The sequence below is a fragment of the Peromyscus maniculatus genome, chromosome 4 (assembly GCF_049852395.1).
Source record: "Peromyscus maniculatus bairdii isolate BWxNUB_F1_BW_parent chromosome 4, HU_Pman_BW_mat_3.1, whole genome shotgun sequence".
Lineage (NCBI taxonomy): Eukaryota > Metazoa > Chordata > Mammalia > Rodentia > Cricetidae > Peromyscus > Peromyscus maniculatus.
In genome coordinates this window covers 91,039,238-91,058,449 of record NC_134855.1, presented here as the reverse complement: position 1 = coordinate 91,058,449, position 19,212 = coordinate 91,039,238, and the positions used below count along the sequence as shown (strand labels likewise).

The 19,212-nt window shown below is 42.7% G+C and overlaps 1 protein-coding gene across 3 annotated transcripts in view; it reads right to left on the bottom strand.

The window, feature by feature from the left end:
• The window catches only part of LOC102908789 (formin-1), a 289,240-nt gene that overhangs the window by 252,872 nt on the left and 17,156 nt on the right, over positions 1 to 19,212 (bottom strand). The window contains exons 1-2 of one of the 3 annotated variants that reach the window (XM_076570310.1): positions 17,544 to 17,655; positions 14,149 to 14,324 (exon numbers count right to left, since the gene is read on the bottom strand). In XM_076570310.1, the coding sequence (XP_076426425.1) occupies positions 14,149 to 14,324; positions 17,544 to 17,571 (204 nt within the window). In that variant the 5' untranslated portion in view covers positions 17,572 to 17,655. Of the gene's footprint in view, positions 1 to 692; positions 3,171 to 14,148; positions 14,325 to 17,543; positions 17,656 to 19,212 lie in introns of those variants that run through there. The other 2 variants (XM_076570309.1, XM_006983846.4) reach the window with 2 other exon arrangements.

Below are 19,212 nucleotides of genomic sequence, written 5' to 3'. Positions count from 1 at the left end.
TGGTCATTATAAATTAACTTTCTTTGAATAATTACATCTTTTATTAGCTAGAGTATCTTGTGCTCTGATTTTATTTATTCTTTCCATAAGGGTGAGGGCTAGGTTCCTCTTTTTGTATATGGGGAGACAGGCTCAGATATTATCAAGGTCACCTTGCCATAAATGGCAGAGTTGGGATTAAAAACCTGCCCTCATTTTAAATTTAGTACTCAGCCAAGAAACCACATAAACAACACAGAACATTTCAGTAACATCATAAATACATATTTTGCAAAATGGCACACTTTCAAAGGAGAGCCTTGTGTTCACAGGAGGATAATTGAATGGTGAGGAAATCCCTATAAATTTGGGCTATACTTGCACATCACATCACTTCTCCATGTTGCTAACGTTTTATAAGCACAATGACCATTGATGTTTAAACTCAGGGTGCACATTTTCCCTTCCTTCCCACACATCCTTACACAGATAACAATTACATTCAAGAAAAACAGAAGAAATAGATGTACTTCTGTCCCACTTGGTACTCTTTTGCAAGATAAATTTAATATCATAATTGCACTTTTTTACCAAAAAAAAAAGTAAAATACTAATAAAGACGGGCAACTAGGATTCATTTTAACAGGAAACCTGGAAAGAAAAAAATGCAGCATTATATGTTATGTCAAAATGCAGAACCCAATTCTACATACGCTTTTGGGATCAGAGGGGCTGTCTGCTGGCCTTGACTTGGACCTTTCGAACACAGCGCGGAGTGATTCCTTCTCGTGTCTCATCTTCCGCTTAAGAGCTTCCAGCTCGGAGGTGTCAGCTGTGGTCCCCTTTTTAGGGGGACGGATGAATAAGGCCTTAAAGGCCTCCAGGGCAGTCTCTGGTGGCTTTGCCTTCACCTGGCCACCTTGGACTTGGGCATCTCCAGAACACTTCTGGCTCTCCTGGTCAGTACTATAGCCCATCTCGTCGGCTCCAGGGAACTCAGGGTCGGCTTCCTTCACTTCGGTTCTTGGCATGTCAATGTTCAGTAGCTGAGATAGCTGCTCCAGGAGAGTGGGAGTGGCCTTCAAATCGGTTGTTCTACCCTGGCTCTTCACCGTCTGCTGGCCTCCCTGCACCAGGGATTTATGAACAGGCTGGGTCAGCTTGAGCAAAGCCAAGTCTCCGTCCTTGGGTTTGATTTCAGTAATGGTCTCCCCTGCCTCCGCTGTAGCCCCCTTCTTCAGCACACGGAGCCCACTAAAGAAAGCTGGAAGCTGGAACGACTTCTTTCCTCCGGGAGCTTCTCTCTCTCTTTTAGAAACAGTACTCTCAGTGACACCAGCAGTCTGGTCTGATGCTGCGGGTGGGATCTGGGGCCTTTCTTCTGCAGCCTGGCCCTGCCCGTGGCTGTGCTCCGCCGGGTGGCTACCATCACTGCCAGGGTCCAGTTTGCTACTTGTCTCAGGTAAAGTTCTCTTAGAATCATCACGGAGTTCTGCATCATCAGTTTCCCCAGTGTCGTCAGAATCTCCCGGTCTTTCTTTGGGCTCTTGACATGGTTCAGAAGAAACAACGGTGGTCGACTCCTGGGTATCAAGGCCACTTCTTTCTTCTGCCTCTTGGCCTCCATCTTCAGAGTCAGAATCACTGGTGGTGTGAACCAGGGTCCCACGGACCCAAATGACATCCTCACCATCCACACTCACAGTGGCAGGTGAACGCAGCTCATGACCAGGGGAAGAGGTGCCTGATCTGGCTTTCCCCTGATTTCCCTCCGATCCTGTCTCCGCCCTTGCGGACTTCCCATCATTTTCAAGATCAGGTGGAACTGGAGCCTCTGGCTGTGGCTGATCTGAGCCTTTGCTGGGATCCACCTCTAAACTGCGAAATGACTTCAGCACAGCATCTTCCTCTTCAGGATCCAAGGAATCCAATTTACTTGTAAATCCAAACAGTGATTTCATAGAGAATTTACTCAGGATCGACTGAGCCATCTCCAGCCCGGCTTCGGATTTGTCGGGTTCCAGCACATCTCCGCTGTTGAGAGAGTTACCAACCTCCTCCATGTCCCCGCAGTGCCCTTGACAGAAGTTCTGCCTTGTGTTACCTGCCCTGCTCGCTCAGTTTATCCGCTCCATCTGCTCTTGACTTACAGGACAGGGAGCTACAGGACCGGGGAGAGAGCCAGGCTTTCAGCTGCTCAGAAAACACACTTGGTCTCTTTCAGGTCACAGAGCCCTCCCTTCCGGTTTGTTCGATGCCGGCGTGCCCAGGGCAACTTGCTAAGTCTGGGCAACTCTATGCCCCAACGCAGCTGGGGCCGCACACCTTACTACACATGGGCAGGCAGGCTGCTCTTCTGGACTTCCGTATTTACTCCCCAGGACAAAAGGCGTTTTGTGGCAGGCAAAGTCAGCCTGTCCCGTAATCCCAGCCCAGGACTTCAGGAGGAGCTCCGCCCCGTGCCTACGATCCTCCTGGTCGCATTCAACTTCCTCATTGGTGAGCAAGTTGAGGTTCCTAAAAGTGCTGAGCCGGCAAGCTGGTCCTGACAGCCCTGAACCACCCCCTGGTGCAGCCCAAGAGATTCCAAAGTGAATCAGCAGAAAATGACCAAAGGACTTCAGAAGTGAGCCCTCTTTTCCATCCTGATCTTAATCAGAGGCCTGGGCCAGCCAGGTCCCAAACCCAGCATTTCGCCTACATCAACAGCCTCCTGCAAACCCCTAATCAAAGACAGGAAGTAAAGAAAAAGATCCTCTCAAAGTGCCCAGAACTCTCAGAGCAGTTAATTTACTACCCTTGGAATGTCTTTTTGTTTTTAAATGCTTTCCTCCAGCTAGCCGGCAGGTTTCATCTGGAATGCAGATTTTCTCTGACTGCTGGGAAGGAAAACCAACTAGACTGGTTTCAGATTACGGCTGTTTTAGCTCTGCCCTGCCTGGGTGTTCTGCAAACAGGTACTTAGACAAGCACGCCCACCACGCCCAGAGTCCACCTACTGTAGAGCAGCAGAATAAACAGCCCCAGCCAAGTACCAGTGCTTACTGTCCGGATTATGGGCCAATCTTAGGTCTCTTTCTGTTCAGCAGCAATGACTCCCTCAGTGAGTTACAAATCCTGGTGGCAGAAGAGATTCCTTTCTGCTTTGGTGTTGCAACCAAATAAATGGACCCGGCGTGGCCCGATTTTGGCATACAACTTGCCTTCTTGGTCAAAGTCATTCACCAAAGATTCCCACAAATCTTTATTTCTCTAATGGTCTAAAATATGTATCAGTTTTGGTCTCCACTGCCCATTTTGTGCAAAGAAGCAAAAACAAAGAAACCCAGCACAGATAGGTTAAAATGCCATTTTGATTATATGCTGTAGACCTAGAAATCTGAGGATATAGGGGTAAGGAAATCATAGCTACTTAGTTACCTCTTGGGACAGCTTCCTGTCAAACCCTGTCTGAGGAATTCTGCTTGCAATAATGCATTTTAACAATGTATGATTGCACAAACGGAAAACACAAACAAAGTGTGTATATTCCATCAAACCTTATAGGAAAGAACAAACCCTAATTGGTTCCTGTGGCTAAATTGTTCCTGGGTGACCCCCAACTCTGACATTTTGGGGTTACTAACTGACCTAAATTTAAAAGGTGTGGTGCTAGGAATGTAGCTCAGTCAGTAGAATGTGTGCCTAGCATGCACAAGGCTGTGGGCTCAATCTCCACGAGAGCACACAACAAAATTAAACAAAACAAAGTAAACATCAGGACAGGGTGAAAGAGGAAAGAAAGGAAGGAAGGAAGGGAGGAAGGGAGGAAGGAAGGAAGGAAGGAAGGAAAAAAGAGAAAGAAAAAGAAAGATCTGATGATGCCATTCTGAATAAGCTTCCATTCTAGAGGAAATGCCCATTGATAAAAATCTGACTTCTGTGAGATTATGGAAAGGGATCATCATGCCAGTTTCATGAGCTACATACCCAAACACAAGACTAGAGGAGGAGACTCAGTTTTGCATACTTGGTGTTTTCCTTCTCTCTCAAGATATTTCATTTGCTCAGATATAACTTAGGACTGATTTCAGGCACCTCCACAGACTTGGGCAAAAATACAAGCTGGAAGGGATCATTATGCCCTCTACATCATAGCTCTGGGCAGACTTACAGGATTTCAGTGTCCATTATCCACAGGTGCCAACACAATTTCATAGAAAATGGATCCAGACATTAATGGACTGACACCCCTCCGCTCTAGGTGGTAAGGCTTTATTAGACTTACTTTAGATTAAGAAATCAAAGTGAAGAGAAGGTAATTGAGTAGAGTTTCACAGGGTAGCAGGTGTGAATAAAGACAGTAATATCTAGAATTGAGGATTTACTATATGCCCAAGCATTGTATTAAATGCTTTGCAAATACTAACTCATTTAGATATAGATAGCTGCTATAACTTGGAATTTATTCTATTTCTCCTGCTAGAAAACAGACACAAAAAGATTAAGTAATTCATGTTTATAGGGTCAGTGAACAATAGAAGCAGAATTTGATTCTAGGATGCACTCAACCACCCTCTAGAACTCAGAACTGGGCTTCCTGCCCTCATGGGACACTACACATGGCTGAGCCTTGAAATACAAAGGTGATAGACTCTTAGAATCTGAGAAACCCTTTCTCCTTTACGATGACATGGAGACAGACTTCACAAAAAGTTACTGACAGAATGATTTATGTTGCTAGAACTTTTGGGCAAATTATCTAAATTTTCTTTTAAATGCTTAGTAATTATATAATTTAAACAATTAAATTATTATCCAAAATTAATTTAAATTATTTACTTAGGAAAATTATTACAGAAAAGTCCGAAATGAAGGCACAATGAGAGAAACTTCCAGCAGAGGAGTTTCTAAGAGAGGAAAATGTCATTGAATTTTCTTTGTCTAGAAGATTTGTAGGGCCATGGCAGAAAATGGATAGAAGATGAGGTAATCTCTGCTGAGATTAGTTAATTTTCTGGGTTTTCAAGGACTAAGCCAATGGTGGGCCTGGACTCATTATGCCTGTACCCATGGCCCAACTAGGGAGATGATTACTTACTGCTGATGGACTGCCTACCCAGTCAGGGGTAGACAACTCCTCTCTCTGTCCATCCCTGACTCCAGCTTTGACCTTGCCCATCTGGTACCTGTTAGTCGCTTGACCAATGTTACTACCTTCAGATTTTGCAAATATCTCACGGCTGTCAATTACACTAGACTTTCTTTGTTCTCTCATTTATATGACCAGCTTGCAGCTTTACCAAGGCAGAAAGCCAACTCCATCCCAGCCACTAAAATGTAGTTGCAGTCTTTCTTGGTTACCTCATTTTTAGCTCCTTACAGAGTGGTCTGAGGTGGTCTACCAGCAGGAACCTTCTAGTTAGAAGCTATCCTTCCTTACCTGTCACAATCAGCTCCGTTAGGAGCGAGAATTTACAAAAGGACAATACCAAGTTGCGTCATTCCTCAGGGGCTTCCGAGGGGGGTCTGCTAGGCTGCTGTCAGTAGCCCAGAGCTCTGTCCTGCTTCTTCTTTTCTGTCTAGCCTGGTTATCTCATACCCAGCTCTTAGACCTCTTCTTCTTTATCTTCTTTAGGCTTTGCCACGTTAACCTTTAATCTTCCTTTCAATTCTGACCTCTGTTCTCACTATTACTTGTGTGAGCAACTTGCACTGTCTGTGATGGGTCCCTTTCCATTACAATGCACAGAGAGCTTTCTGTCTCCTGGATCACTATGAAGGAAGGTAAAATAATGGGCAAGGGTAAGCTGTGTTGAGTCCAGAGAGTATCTTTTAGTTCACCAAATGAATGTTCACCTGATGTAATATTAGGAAAGTGGAGGGAATGCCTTTATGACATCTAAAATTATGAAGTTTTATCTAAAAGGATCATAGGATTATGGAAGGATATGTGTATATCTGAGGCTGAATTGGACCTTGGAAAATTACAAGTGAAATATCTTGACCTCATTTTAAAGATGAAGACACTTGAAGTCAAGAGGAGTTAAACTGCCACCAGCTGATTCTGCACAAACAGCCTACCTAGAAGGGAAACGAGATTCCCTAGCTCGTGCCCACTTTGTAGCATGCTGCCCACAGCTGGGACAGGAGATCTTACCCTTCACTTCTCTCATCTTCTAATGCCTTCCTGCTACTTAATTCAGAATAAAGTGAACTAAACTTGAGAGTCACACTCATGTAAATTAAGCCAGAGACCTCCTTAGGCTTCTCCCAGGCTGGCAGCATCTGCACCGTCATCACTCCCCCTCCCCCCCCCCCAGCCCCATCCCTGCTAACTTACACCAGCCTCGGTAATAGCCATCAACTATTTCTGTTAATCAGTTGAACACACACACACACACACACACACACACACACACACACACACACACACACAACAACAACAACAACAACAACAACAAACAAAAAAACAAAAACAAAACAAAACAAAACAAAAAAACCAGGTCATATAGCCAGGCTGTGGTGGTGCATGCCTTTAATTGGATCTCTGAGTTTGAGGCTTTCTTGGTTTACAGAGTAAGTTCAAGCACAGCCAGGGGCAACACAGAGAAAGAAACCCTGTCTTGAGAAAACAACAGACCAAACCAGCCACATGTTCACTTTGTAAGGATAAGTCCCAGTGATTAAGGCCTTTTCCTGTGAGCAGTGTAAAATATTTCCAAGACTGGTTCCACCATGGAAATGCATTAAATAGGGACAACAACATAAAAGAATAGGAAAGGAGAACGGTGAGATTGGCCATGCTGTGGACGTGGGAGAGAGCAGAGTGTGCATGATCTTTCTGCAAACAAGGGCTATGTGCAGTTAGAAGCATGGTTCTGGTTCCTAGGCGCCATCCAAGCTTGGCACCTAAGCCTGCTTCCTGGCCAGTGACATCAGCTCCCTGTGCTGTGGCTTTATCACCTGGAGTATGACAGTATTATGTCATGGGGATTGTGAAGATTACACAAACAGCTTGATATTCCCCTCCATGCCTGGTCAAAGTACTTCATGAGTACTTCAGGCTTTCACGGGAAAGAAACAACCTTTTTAGTGGCATCAACCCATATCTACCAGACTGGTTTTGTTTTGTTTCTGTCAATAGGAAACACATGTATACTGATGAACCGACAGTCCAAGCAGGGAGTTGCTCCCTTTCAAGTGCATAATCCATGCATTTGGAAAGAGGGACCAAAGGTCTCCAAATGACTGTTTCATCCATACTTCACTGGACTCCAAAGCCAATTCTTTCACGGGATTCCTCTGAGTGTTTCAGGGCCTTCCAGGGTTGTATTTTCCTTCTCTTTTGCCTTTGGAGATAGTTTTCTCAGGTGACCTTGCAGAAGGTCACTGAGTTCACTCTACTCTTTATTATATTTCCTGGTTCAAGATAATTTTCAAACCAACTCAACCATTGCGGGGGTGGGGGGGTGGGGGGGTGGGGGGGTGTTAGGAGATATCTGTAGATTTGGATCGTCTTTCCATTCTTCCTCAAATGTCTGCTGAAGCACACAGATAGCAACTCTGCAACAAAAGTCATGCATCTGTGATTCCTAATTCCCCATCCTCACCTCACCATGGGAGCTCTGATACTTTTTTTTTTTTGTCATTCTGACAATTTATTAGACTTCAAAGGTGCTGTTTATTTACCATGTGAAAAGTAAGATCAAGCTGTCCATTACAAGGCTGGGAGGTTCTTGCTATCACATATTTCTAAGACTAGATTCATTGGGCCAGTGTCAAAGATTATCTGGAAAGGGGACTCACTGTTAATGCCAAATGAAATCATGGAAAAAGAATATCTGTGATTCCACTTGTGTGGCTGGTGGGAGGGGAAGCCACTAAGGTACAGACTTTTGTAGGCCATGTTTCTGAAGGATCTTGGGGTTTTCCAAAGCAAGGAGAGAGAGTTTGTTGTGCCACAGGAACACTATGATAGAAGGCATGCGGTCTGTGCAGAAACCATTCCAAAGTTACTTCTGGTAAAGTTACCAAGAGGGTCTGGAATCTAATAAACTACTTTTGCCTAAAGTGGCTTGTTTCTCCTCCTTCCCAAACAGCAACACCAGACATCTCTCTGCTGCTATAAGTAGGTATCTGTTTCTTCCCTTCCTTGATTCTTATATTCATTATTTAGTTACATATACAATTATGGATCTCATTAGGACATTCACATAGATGTGTATGACTGTACTTAATACAGTGTACTCCATTCATATTTGTCTCTTTCCACTCATGGTCTCCTCCAGCTCTCCAAGAGAGTCACTCATCCCATACTTCGGCTTTATATAACATTAATAGAGAGGAACATTTAACATTTTTTTTTTTTTTTGGTTTTTTGAGACAGGGTTTCTCTGTGTAGCTTTGCGCCTTTCCTGGAGCTCGCTTTGGAGACCAGGCTGGCCTCGAACTCACAGAGATCCACCTGCCTCTGCCTCCCGAGTGCTGGGATTAAAGGCGTGCGCCACCACTGCCTGGCAACATTTAACATTTTTAAAAAGTCTAGGTTCTGCATATGTGAGATAACGTGTAATATTTGTCTTGTCATTTCTTTTCATCATTATCTAGTTATCTTACAAATTAGTTCAATTCCAAAACTCTAATTCCCCAAATCCTTTTATAAGTTTTTAAACTTAAAGTAGTAAATAGAAACGGCTGGAGAAGATGGAGACATACCTAAAACAAAATGGAGAGGGGCATGATAGCGGCAGTGGCATGTACTATAGTTCTAGCACTTTAGAGGGGGAGGCAATAGGTAGAAAGTTTGAGACCAGCCTGGGCTACACAGTGAGTTCAAAGCCAGCCTGGGCTGCATACTGAGCCCCAGTCTCAAATAAAAACAAAAATAGCTCAATTGTTGAACACTTATTTAACTTGTCAAGGCTCTAAATTCAATCCCCAGCATCACAAAAAGGGAAGGATGGGAAGAGAGGGAGGTAAGGAAGGAAAGGCAGATAAATGAGAGAAGCATGCATAGAAGCAAAAGACACCAGAGTTTAGTTACTAGAAGGTCTAGGATGCAAAGTGTCTTAATTTCGTTTCTATTGCTGTGATAAAATACCATGACCAAAAGCATCGTGGTGGGAAAGGGGTTTATATTTTGGCTTTCACACCCCAATCACAGTCTATCACTGAGGGAAGTCAAGGCAGAAAACCTGGTTGGAGGTGGGTATGCTAGCTGTAGTGAACCTCACCAGCCTTACAATGGCCTTGTAAGGTCTACTTGGAGACAACCCGAGTTTCTGAATGCCACTGATGTCCAAAGTAAGCAGTATACATACATGATGGGTTCTTTATGTAATTTTTCTTATGCCTAAATTTGACCCACAGAGCTATGAGAAAAGTATCATTAGCCTTTTTTTTTTTTTTTTTTTTTTTTTTTTTTTTTTTTAAGATTAGCTCTGCACAACGCAAGTGTGTACAATAAAGGTAACATTCTATCTCTTGGCCTCTGAAACAGTCAACAGTAGTCCCACTCAGGTGGTTTCTATGTACCTAGAACATGGCCAGTGACTAAAAAAATGAAGCTTTTAATAGGACTTCACTGTAGTTCATTTAAATAGCCCCATGTGCTAACCAGCCACTCCAGTGAGCACTGTTATAGATGTTATAGGGGGTTTCAAAGAAATTAGGTCAAGTCTGAGATTAGATACCCCAGGAATGGCAAAGCCAGGTTTTGTACTGGATCCATCTAAGTATAAATGTTTAGTAGTTTCATAGTAGTGTGGTGTTTTTTTGTTTGTTTGTTTGTTTTTTTAAGTTACAGTGTAGCAGTTCTTTTTTCCATTGAAACACAGAAAGGGAGGCAGAAGACATCACCTTTAAAAAAAAAAAAAACTTTTGTTTTAATTCCTTTAGTTAGGTAATTCGATGCTGTTCTGCATTTCCTTACTGTGTTAGCCACTGTTGTTCAGCTGACACAGCTGGAGTCATCTGAGAAGAGGGACCTTGTGGGTGTGTGAATAAGAATGGCTCCAACCAGCTCACAGATTTGAATGTTTGGTCACCAGGGAGCGGTACTGTTTGAAGGGTTTAGGAGGTGTGGTCTTGTTGGAGGAAGTTCGTCACTGGGGGTGGGCTTTACAGTTTCAGAAGTCCAAGCCAGACCTAGTGGCTCTCTCTCTTCCTGATGCCTGTGGACCCTGATGTAGAACTCTCAGCTCTTTCTCCAGGACTGTGCCAGCCTGCATGCTACCAGGCTTCCAGCCATGCTGACAATGGATTAAGCCTCTCCAACTGTAAGCAAGCCCCAATGAAATGTTTTCCTTTATAAGAATTGCAGGTGTTATGGTGTCTCTTCACAGCAACAGAAACCCTAACTAAGACAAACTTCAACTGAAAAAAAATGCCTCCATTAGATGCCCTACAGAAAATCCTGTGGGGCATTTTCTTGATTAATGATTGACATGGGAAGACCCAGCCCACTGTGGATTTTGTTACTCCTAGGCAGGTGGTAATAAGAAAGCAGGTGGAAGAAGCAATTAAGAAGCATCCTTTCGTGGCCTCTACTTAAGTTCCTGCCTTCAGGTTCCTTGAGTTTCTGCCCCGACTTTCCTCAGTGATAGACTGTGATTGGGTGTGAAAGACAAAATGTAAACCTTTCTCTCTCTGGTCATGGTATTTTATCACAGCAAAAGAAAGGAAATTAAGACACTTCACATCCTAGATCTTCTTGTAACTAAACAATGAATATCTAGCTGAATGGAAGGACTCTAGCAACCCAGACTAATGCAGGTTCTACTATGATATATGGATGCAAAAAAACTCCCAACAGTTATTAAATGTTCCAGCTGCCATCCTTATATACAACTGAGAGTCAGCACAGACATAGGAAAAGGCTTAGGAAACTCACAGTCTAAAGGGTGACACTAGAAATTATGTTTAAATTTGAAAGCAGAACAGTGCTACTCTAATGTCTATTATTGATCAGACGCCTGGTAGTATTTTCCTCCCTGTCCCTAGGTTTGGTGATGACTTGGATCTGAAATGCCCCGCTCAAAGCTCATGAGTTGATACCTTGGTCCCTTATGAAGGGAGGGGACTTGGGGAGGTGACTGGATCAAGAGGGTTCTACTTTAACAATGGATTAATCTATTCAAAGGTTTATAACTCAATGGTGTTAGAAACTTAAAAGAGTTGGCCTAATTGGAAGAAGTTGATTACTGGGGGTATGCCTCAGGATATTTTGTCCCTGTGTGTACTGGCTAGTTTTATGTCAATTTGATACAATCTAGAATCATCAGAGAGGAGGGAACTTCAACTGAGAAAATGTCTCCATAAGATCAGGCTGCAGGCAAACCTATAGGGCATTTTCTTAATTAGTGACTGATATGGGAGGATCCAGACCATTATGAGTAGTGCCATGCCTGGGCTGGTGGTCCTAGATTCTATAAGAAAGCAGGCTAAGCAAGCCATGGGGTGCAAGCCTGTAAGCAGCACCTCTCCATGGCTTCTACATCAGCTCCTGCCTCCAGGTTCCTGCCCATCTAGAGTTCCTGCCCTCACTGCTTTTGATGATGAACTGTTACATGGAACTGTGAATGAAATAAGCCCTTTCCTTCCCAAGTCATGATGTTTCATCACAGCAATAGTAACCCTAACTAAGGCACTGTACCTGCACACCTCCATCTCTATCTCCCTATGCCCACTGACTATCAGGAGTTGAACAACCTGACTTGACCATGTATCCCTGACCAGAATAGTCTACCTTATCACACACCTAAAGTAATGGAGCCAGCTGATCACAGACTGGCATCTCTGAAACCATAGCAGAAAATAAGCTTGATGTATGTCAGATGTCTTGATGGAAAGCTGATTAACCCAGTATCTAAACCTCAGCTCCTCTTCCTCCAGCCAAGAAAGACCTCTGGCGCATTCGTTACTAATGTGCACGCACATTTTCTAAATTGGAGAATATTTCAAGTGGAAGTCTCATTTGGAATAGCAACATCAAACCTGTAAGATTCAAGCCACACTGCCTGAAGAAGAGAGAAGAACCTAAAAGGGAGAGAAGAAATCTAGAGCCCAGAGGGTAGGAACTGCTGACCTGAAGAACCTTAAGAAACTACTCTCATTAGAAAATCAAGAGGCATGGAAATATGTTTTATTTTTACACATTTCTATATAGGTAATGTGTAACTATATATTTAAATATATTTTAGTACATATTTTCAGGAAAAGAGCTTCCTTCCTGGGTAGTGACACCTGTCAAAAGCCCCAGAACACTTGTAGGAAATAGAAATTGAACGTAAGGAAATAGTCCTAAATGTTGAGGGGCAAAAATAAATGCTATTCCAAAAATGAAAACAAAGTCAACATTCAATAATGAGAAAATGATCAAACTCAGGCATACCCTTGATATGACAACCACTTAAGGCATATCTTGTAAGACTTTCAAACAGCATGGGTAAACCATAAAGAAGGTTGTAAAATCTAGCATGATTGCTTTAAAAAAAAATCCTCACAAAAACAAGTCTTGAACAGTGAAAAAGAAAAGAAAATGTATTAATGTGTCACAGTGCTGTCTTTGTGCTGAGACAATGAGTTGACCCCATTCTCCCCAGCACCTCTGTGTTTCACATAGTTTTCCAGGACTATGTATGATTCTTGTAATTGTAATAAATTAAGCAAAGACATAATTTCATTCACTTAGAAGGAAAAAATTGGGATTACATGGTTTGTCATATTTCCAACAATACAAAACTATAATCATGAAAGGAAAAAGAAGCAGCCTTTCAAAGTCCATTCACTGTTCTCCAGGCTGCCTGTGGTTTGCAGCCTGCAGTTTGTATCCCATACAGATGAAAATAATTTGCCAATAGATGTCACTGTTGCACTTAAGCTGAGCTCATCCCTGCTTTGACTTTGCAAGTAAGGAGTCCAAGCAAGAGACTGTACAGATCTCTGCACCAACTGTTAGTTTGTTCCCTTTTGACTTTATTCCGAATCTCGCTCTGTTTCTCTCCTTCCTTCCTTCTTTCCCTCCCTCCCCTCCCGTGTGTGTGTGTGTGTGTGTGTGTGTGTGTGTGTGTGTGTGTGTGTGTGTGTGTGAAAGAGACAGGGGGGTTGCTTGCATGTACCTGTGGAGGCCAGAAGAATGTTAGAAACTCTGAAGCTGGAGTCAGGTTGTTGTGAGCTACCCTGTGGGTAAAAGGAACTGAACCCAACTCCTCTGCAAGAGCAGCAAGTGCTCTTAACCACTAAGACAGCTCTCCAAACCCTCAAACCTCTTTCTATGAAAATGCTTTTCTTTTTTATGCCGAATGTTTTTCTGAAATGACTACAGTGACTATTATTGTACAGTTATGGAAAGCAAAAAGTTCTATACAATGGTTACCACCCATCTAAAAATGGCAGATCTAACACATACCTGCAATTATCCAGTGCTACCTAGATGATCATCGACCTAACCCACACTCACCATACACCTATTTTCAGACTAGAATAAAATGAAGCAGAGAATAAGAGATTGTCAACAGGAATCAAAACAGAAAAAAGCCACAGGGACCCATGGGAAAGAGAGGGCAGTAAAAAATGGAATGGATGGTTTGGTCAACTCTAAATCTGCCATCTAAATCTGGAAGTGGCAAAGCCTGCCCAATGCTTTGTACTGGGGAGTCAATGCTTCTGTGTCAATGGATATGTGAAAGAATGAGAAAGGAGAAGCCTGGGTTTTTAAATGGGTCATCCTGTATTTGGCAGATTTCCCACCAACTTGTTGGGCTGTTATTTGAGCAGCTGGCAAGAAAGGAAGGTTTATAGATGTGCAATGAAGACAGGTGACTTGGGTTTCACTGGAAAATGCAGAGCAAATCTGTCAGCTAGCATATGTTATTCATAAATTTTTAGTACAATGATATTAAGTGACTAGAAGCAAATAGGCTTCTTCCCACAGGGAGGTTTAGGCATCAGAGCTAATGAGACGGAGTACTCTGAAAAGAAACTACTGACCCAGTCACCTTGCAGTGCACAGATTTCAGATGGTCTTGGTTTGCTGCGGCCCATTGATTTTTTTTTCTTTCAAATAATAACCCACATATAAAATACAGTTTCAGCAACTTTACATATACAATTTACACTAAGTACATATTAAATGAGCCTCTGCTGACCACAAAGAACCACAGATTAAACATGAAGATTTCTACTTACATTGAGATCCAAGTGCAATTCGCTTCTGCTTGACTTTTCTCTTTCTTCATGGAGCAGAAATGGACAGGGTGGTCCAGCTCTGTAACCCAGGACCCAAGCACCTCCATCCTTATTGGGAAGGTCTTTAGCTGTCTGCTCATTGATGCTGTCACAGGGAAAGCCTTCAGAGGTGACACCTAAGTAAACACAGGGAAGAGTGTCAATGACACAGCAGGCCGATGAAAGACAATGGAGTAGGCAAGTTTAGGGCTTCTACAAGGCAGTCTCCATATTCTGACTTCACTTTCTAGTTTATATTTTTAGAGTTTATTGTCCTTGAAAAGGGCTTTCCCAATTACTCTTTTGGGGGTCTCAGGCATCTGCCCTCATAGCTCTTCACTATGGAGACACAGACATGTTTACATGTTTGCCAGCCCAGGTTTGTGCCTATTCACAATAGAATCAGGGGAGCGGCAGGGAATAGAGGCATGGGTTCTTAGAACCTCTCCTCCATGGTGTCACACTCAAGCCAAGTCATGATATATTTGTTCATCTGGGCCTGCAGCTGTGCCTTAATTCCAGGGACAGAATCTTCATGCACTGTGCACACTGACATGTGTTAGTTTGATGATGAGGGAATGCATCATGAGTAACCCATTTGGGACTGATGTTTGTCATCTCCAGAATATTCAGCTAACTTACTCTTTCCTAAACTATGTCAGGATGACAGTAGGGTTGTCTTCAAATTTCAACATAACCTAGAGTTGGGGAAACACCAGTGTTCCCGTTTTAAGGGGGAAACTAAAGTACAGAGAAGGTAAGCGACAGTCTTAAGTTCATAAGATTGGTAAAGGAGATGCAATGGTTGGAAGCCAGGCAGCTGAACACCTGAGGCTATGCTCTCAGAAACTATGTACATGCCTGACATTCTTATGATTGGCAACACATGTTCTGTGATAAAAGGATGTCATGGTCAGAAAAGCTACATGCTCCATCCCTGGGTGCACCACAGTTTATGTCAGTTTACTGAAGAACTTGAGATGCCCCTTAGTGAAAAAAATGACCCCCCAAACCTATCAAATGGGAGTTCCTCAGACTTATTTGGTCATGGGATCCATTTAAACATCTGCTGAGCAAAACAGGTTGTAAACCATTAGTGCTCTACTGGAATGCAGTTTGGGAAATACTAGATTGGATCAATGACAGACAAGCCTCTCGAGGCACGGGCATTCCTGGTCCGCTCTAAATTCCTGGTAAGCAGCCTCAGCAAAACCTGGAGCAACCAGGTGGATGCACAGTCTTAGGCCTAGTGTCTTTTTGCAAAGGGGATCACTGGATATGTGATAGGGTGTTTATTATACATAATCCCTGTAAGAGAGGAGCTCTGGCAGTGATCCAAAGCCAGCTGACGGCCTCTGCTAGCCGAAAACATGACTCACAAGCAACCTGAGCTGAGAATAACTCAGCACACAAAGGGCTGCAAGGCAGCATGCTTCTTTTAGATGAGAGTAGCATTTTAAGAGTCAGAAAAGTTGAGAACACTTGAAGTTTTGAGTTTTGTTTGCTTGTTCAGTTTGGTTCGTTGAGTTTTAATCACACTTGAAGTGAAAATGACAAAGGTCACAATGTTTCTACAGTTGCCCTCTGAAGGCTGTCCAAAAAAACACTTTCAGCCACTAGGGAAAAAAAAAAAAAGAGTCCAGGACATCAGGAGTTCACCTTGATCTCTGAAAATGTAGGGTGTCTGTCTGGAAAGTGAACTCGGGTACTTTCTTCACAAGGACACAGTGCCTCAAGATGAGCCTCTGTCCACTTGAGGTCCTTGATACCTGCTATCAGCAGAAGATAGAGCCAGCTGGTCACTTCAGCTTTGACTTAGCGAGTCATGTATTGTGGTGTCCCTAACTCCTGTTCTCAAGAAGCAGGGGGAAAGGCTAATGCCTAAAAGAACTTCAAAGCACCTCCACATGTAACCTGGAAAGGAAATGACTATTGTGAAGACCTGAAGTTCATGTGGCTTTAGTGGCTGTGGGATGGCTCATCCTTCCTCCTAGAACATTCCGTCTCTGTTGTTAAGAAAGGAGGAAACCTGCGGAGGACTCACATCACACCCTTGTAAACCTATGGAGTGCTCTCACCAGCTGTCTCCCTTCTCAGGTCTATAATCACTAACCAGACCCCTCACTTAGATCCCTACAGTCTGCACTTTGGCTATGAAGTAAATGCTGGCTTTGGATGAAGGTTATATGGATTACCACAACTATACACACACAATATATATCACAAAATGCATTGTACAGCACCTCAGATAAGACATTCATATTATCAGAGCATATTGTCTGGTGAGATTAAGTTTATTATTACAGTATGAATACTGGTATCAAAGAGTGGTGAATTCACACAATAGCAAAGGCTTATGTTCTCAGCTAAAACACACGTGTGTCAGTACATGTGAACACATATGCAAACACACTCACATACCTTCAGTGTTTAGCCAATACCACATTAATGAGGTAAGGCATGCAATCCAGTTCACTCTTTATACAGAGGAAAACCAGGAGAAAGCTTAAAGCAGAAGCAATAAAAATTAATTTAATTCTGGAGTTGATTTTCATTTTTGTTTGTTTGTTTGTTTTTGTCTTTTTCAAGACAGGGTTTCTCTATGTAGCTTTGGCTGTCTTGAAACTCACTCTGTAGACCAGGCTGGCCTCAGACTCACAGAGATCACCTGCTTCTGCCTCCTGAGTGCTGGGATTAAAGGTGTGTGCCACCACCATGCAGCTTTGATTTTCATCTTAAAGGGCCAATTTCTCATGCCTAATATCTTACCAGACAATAACCCATGAAGAAAACATGCAAGATAAACCATGATGCGTGATAATTTTGACAAGGATCATTAGGACAGGAAGGAAACATTACATGAAACTGTTATCTCAGAAGTTTGACAAACTAAGGACAGAGGATGAATTCAAATTGAAAAAATAAATAACAAATTTATAAAGTATTTTTTAAAAACTTTAATAATATAAAAAAGAATGATTTGTAAGATAATATACATGTCTACATTTATTTAAATAGGGCATGCCCATATTAATTTTTTTTAGCTGAGTAAACAAAAAAAGCAAAAACTTAAAACAAGTAAATGTGTCAGCATAGCCAACTGACCCCAAATAGATTTTCAAGGTGTTAGATTTTCGTTGAATATCTTGCTCAAACACTGGAAGCCATCAATTTAATCAACTGTCTTTCCCTTTGATGTTATGAGTCTAATTGTATTAAATATGTATTAATTGTTTTGTTTCTCGGGGGCACATGGGCCCCTTGATTGATCACATATACACACAAGGGTTAATTGGACAAGTGACCATGGTTAAGAGGACATACAGCACAGATACACAAAGGGTAAGGTGGCTTACCTTTACAGTCTGTGCTTTCCCCAACCATTCACATGATGATGAGCTGCACTTTGCTGAAGCTAACCTATGACGTCAGCCCAGGGGCTGCTGTCAGTCATGAAAACAGTGGAAGTAGACAGAAAGAAAAGGTGATCATATGCTGTGTACAACGGAGGCACACTCACAATCCACCTTCCCCAAGTGCAGCCCATCTCCCTGCCTGTGGCACACGTATTGCTGTTTTAATTCGTGGCTCCATCCCTGCTTGGTCCGTGTGAGCTCGGGGTTTCCACTCCTGTATACATGTTGGATCTGGCCACGCATCCTGCTCTGGCTGAATGAGCGTGCACAGCTCTGTACACAGTTATTCACACCCATACCCATAGCTCTGGCAAAAGTAGAGTCTCGTGGCAAGTTTTGGTCAGAATCAGTGCTCTGTAGTGTCATGCCCCAACTCCCATTCTAGTGGTGGTAAATGATAAGATGGAATGGAACTACCAATGTGGGTAGAATTTTGAAGGAAAAAAAATCTTATTAATACATCCCAGGGAAAACACGAGCAAGGAGTCCTCAGCACCATGAGATGGAACTATGTGAGAAGGAAGGCGTGTCTAAGTGGAAGAAGGCTGCTGGTAGGTCAGGCAGTAGGAAGGACTGGGGAACAGGCAGTTTGAGAATCTACCAGGGAAGGATCATAGCTATCAAATGAATGAAAAGCTGGAATGTCTAAAACGATATTTAAAATCAAACTAAATGAAACAGGGTTCTACTTCACCTACCCACTCATGTTACAGCTGAGGGAACTAAATCCCAGGAGGATTTCTGTATTTCCAGAACACTTAGTGGCAAAGCTGGAATGACAATCTAGTTTCTAGACTATCTCCTATGCTACTTAGAGAAGGATATTACTTATGGACACTCCACCGATAGGGATACTGAGGTAAGTGATGGAAGAAGGAGTGAAGAAGAGCACTGGCTGGGCTTTGGTGGGTGAGCTTAATTCCTGGCTACCTCTAGTACTAACTGCTTAACCTTGAAGCTACCAAGCATCCTCACATCATCACTTCCTCCCCAATAAAGGTGGGGTAACTAAGCCTAGAATCTAAATAATTTTCTCCTAGGAAATTTCCTAGGGTGTGGGTGTCTGGATTGTATGAGGGATGCAAATAAGTCCTTGCTTAAAGAAATAATACATACAATGGAGGTACACTGAATATCACCGTGTGCATGAAGAAGAACTTTGTATCAAAGAAGTTAAAGGGAGTAATTGAGCTCATAAGAATTGACAGAAGCACTCCAGTACTGTAGATCCCAAGTCTGTTCAGGCCCCACCAAAACAGAATTAATATCATCTGATGTCATTGCCCCAGGTTAGTGGCTGAATAACTCTGGTCATAGCTCCTCAGGGGTCTTCATGGAGACACTAAGACATTTCTTCACTGAAGGTCAAATACACGATCCTTGAGCCCAGTAAGGCTATTTATAGACATAGCTTCCAATGAAATACTATTTTAAAGGGTTATATCAATATACACTGTGATAATAATTACGTTAACCTTCTCACATGGTCTTTTCTTGGGAGGGATATGAGGGGGAAAATAGGGCTGAAATAAGGAAACTCCTTTGTAAATATAGTCATGCTGAATATTTTAACAAGGATTGCACATTTCAAGTAGCACAAACAATGCCA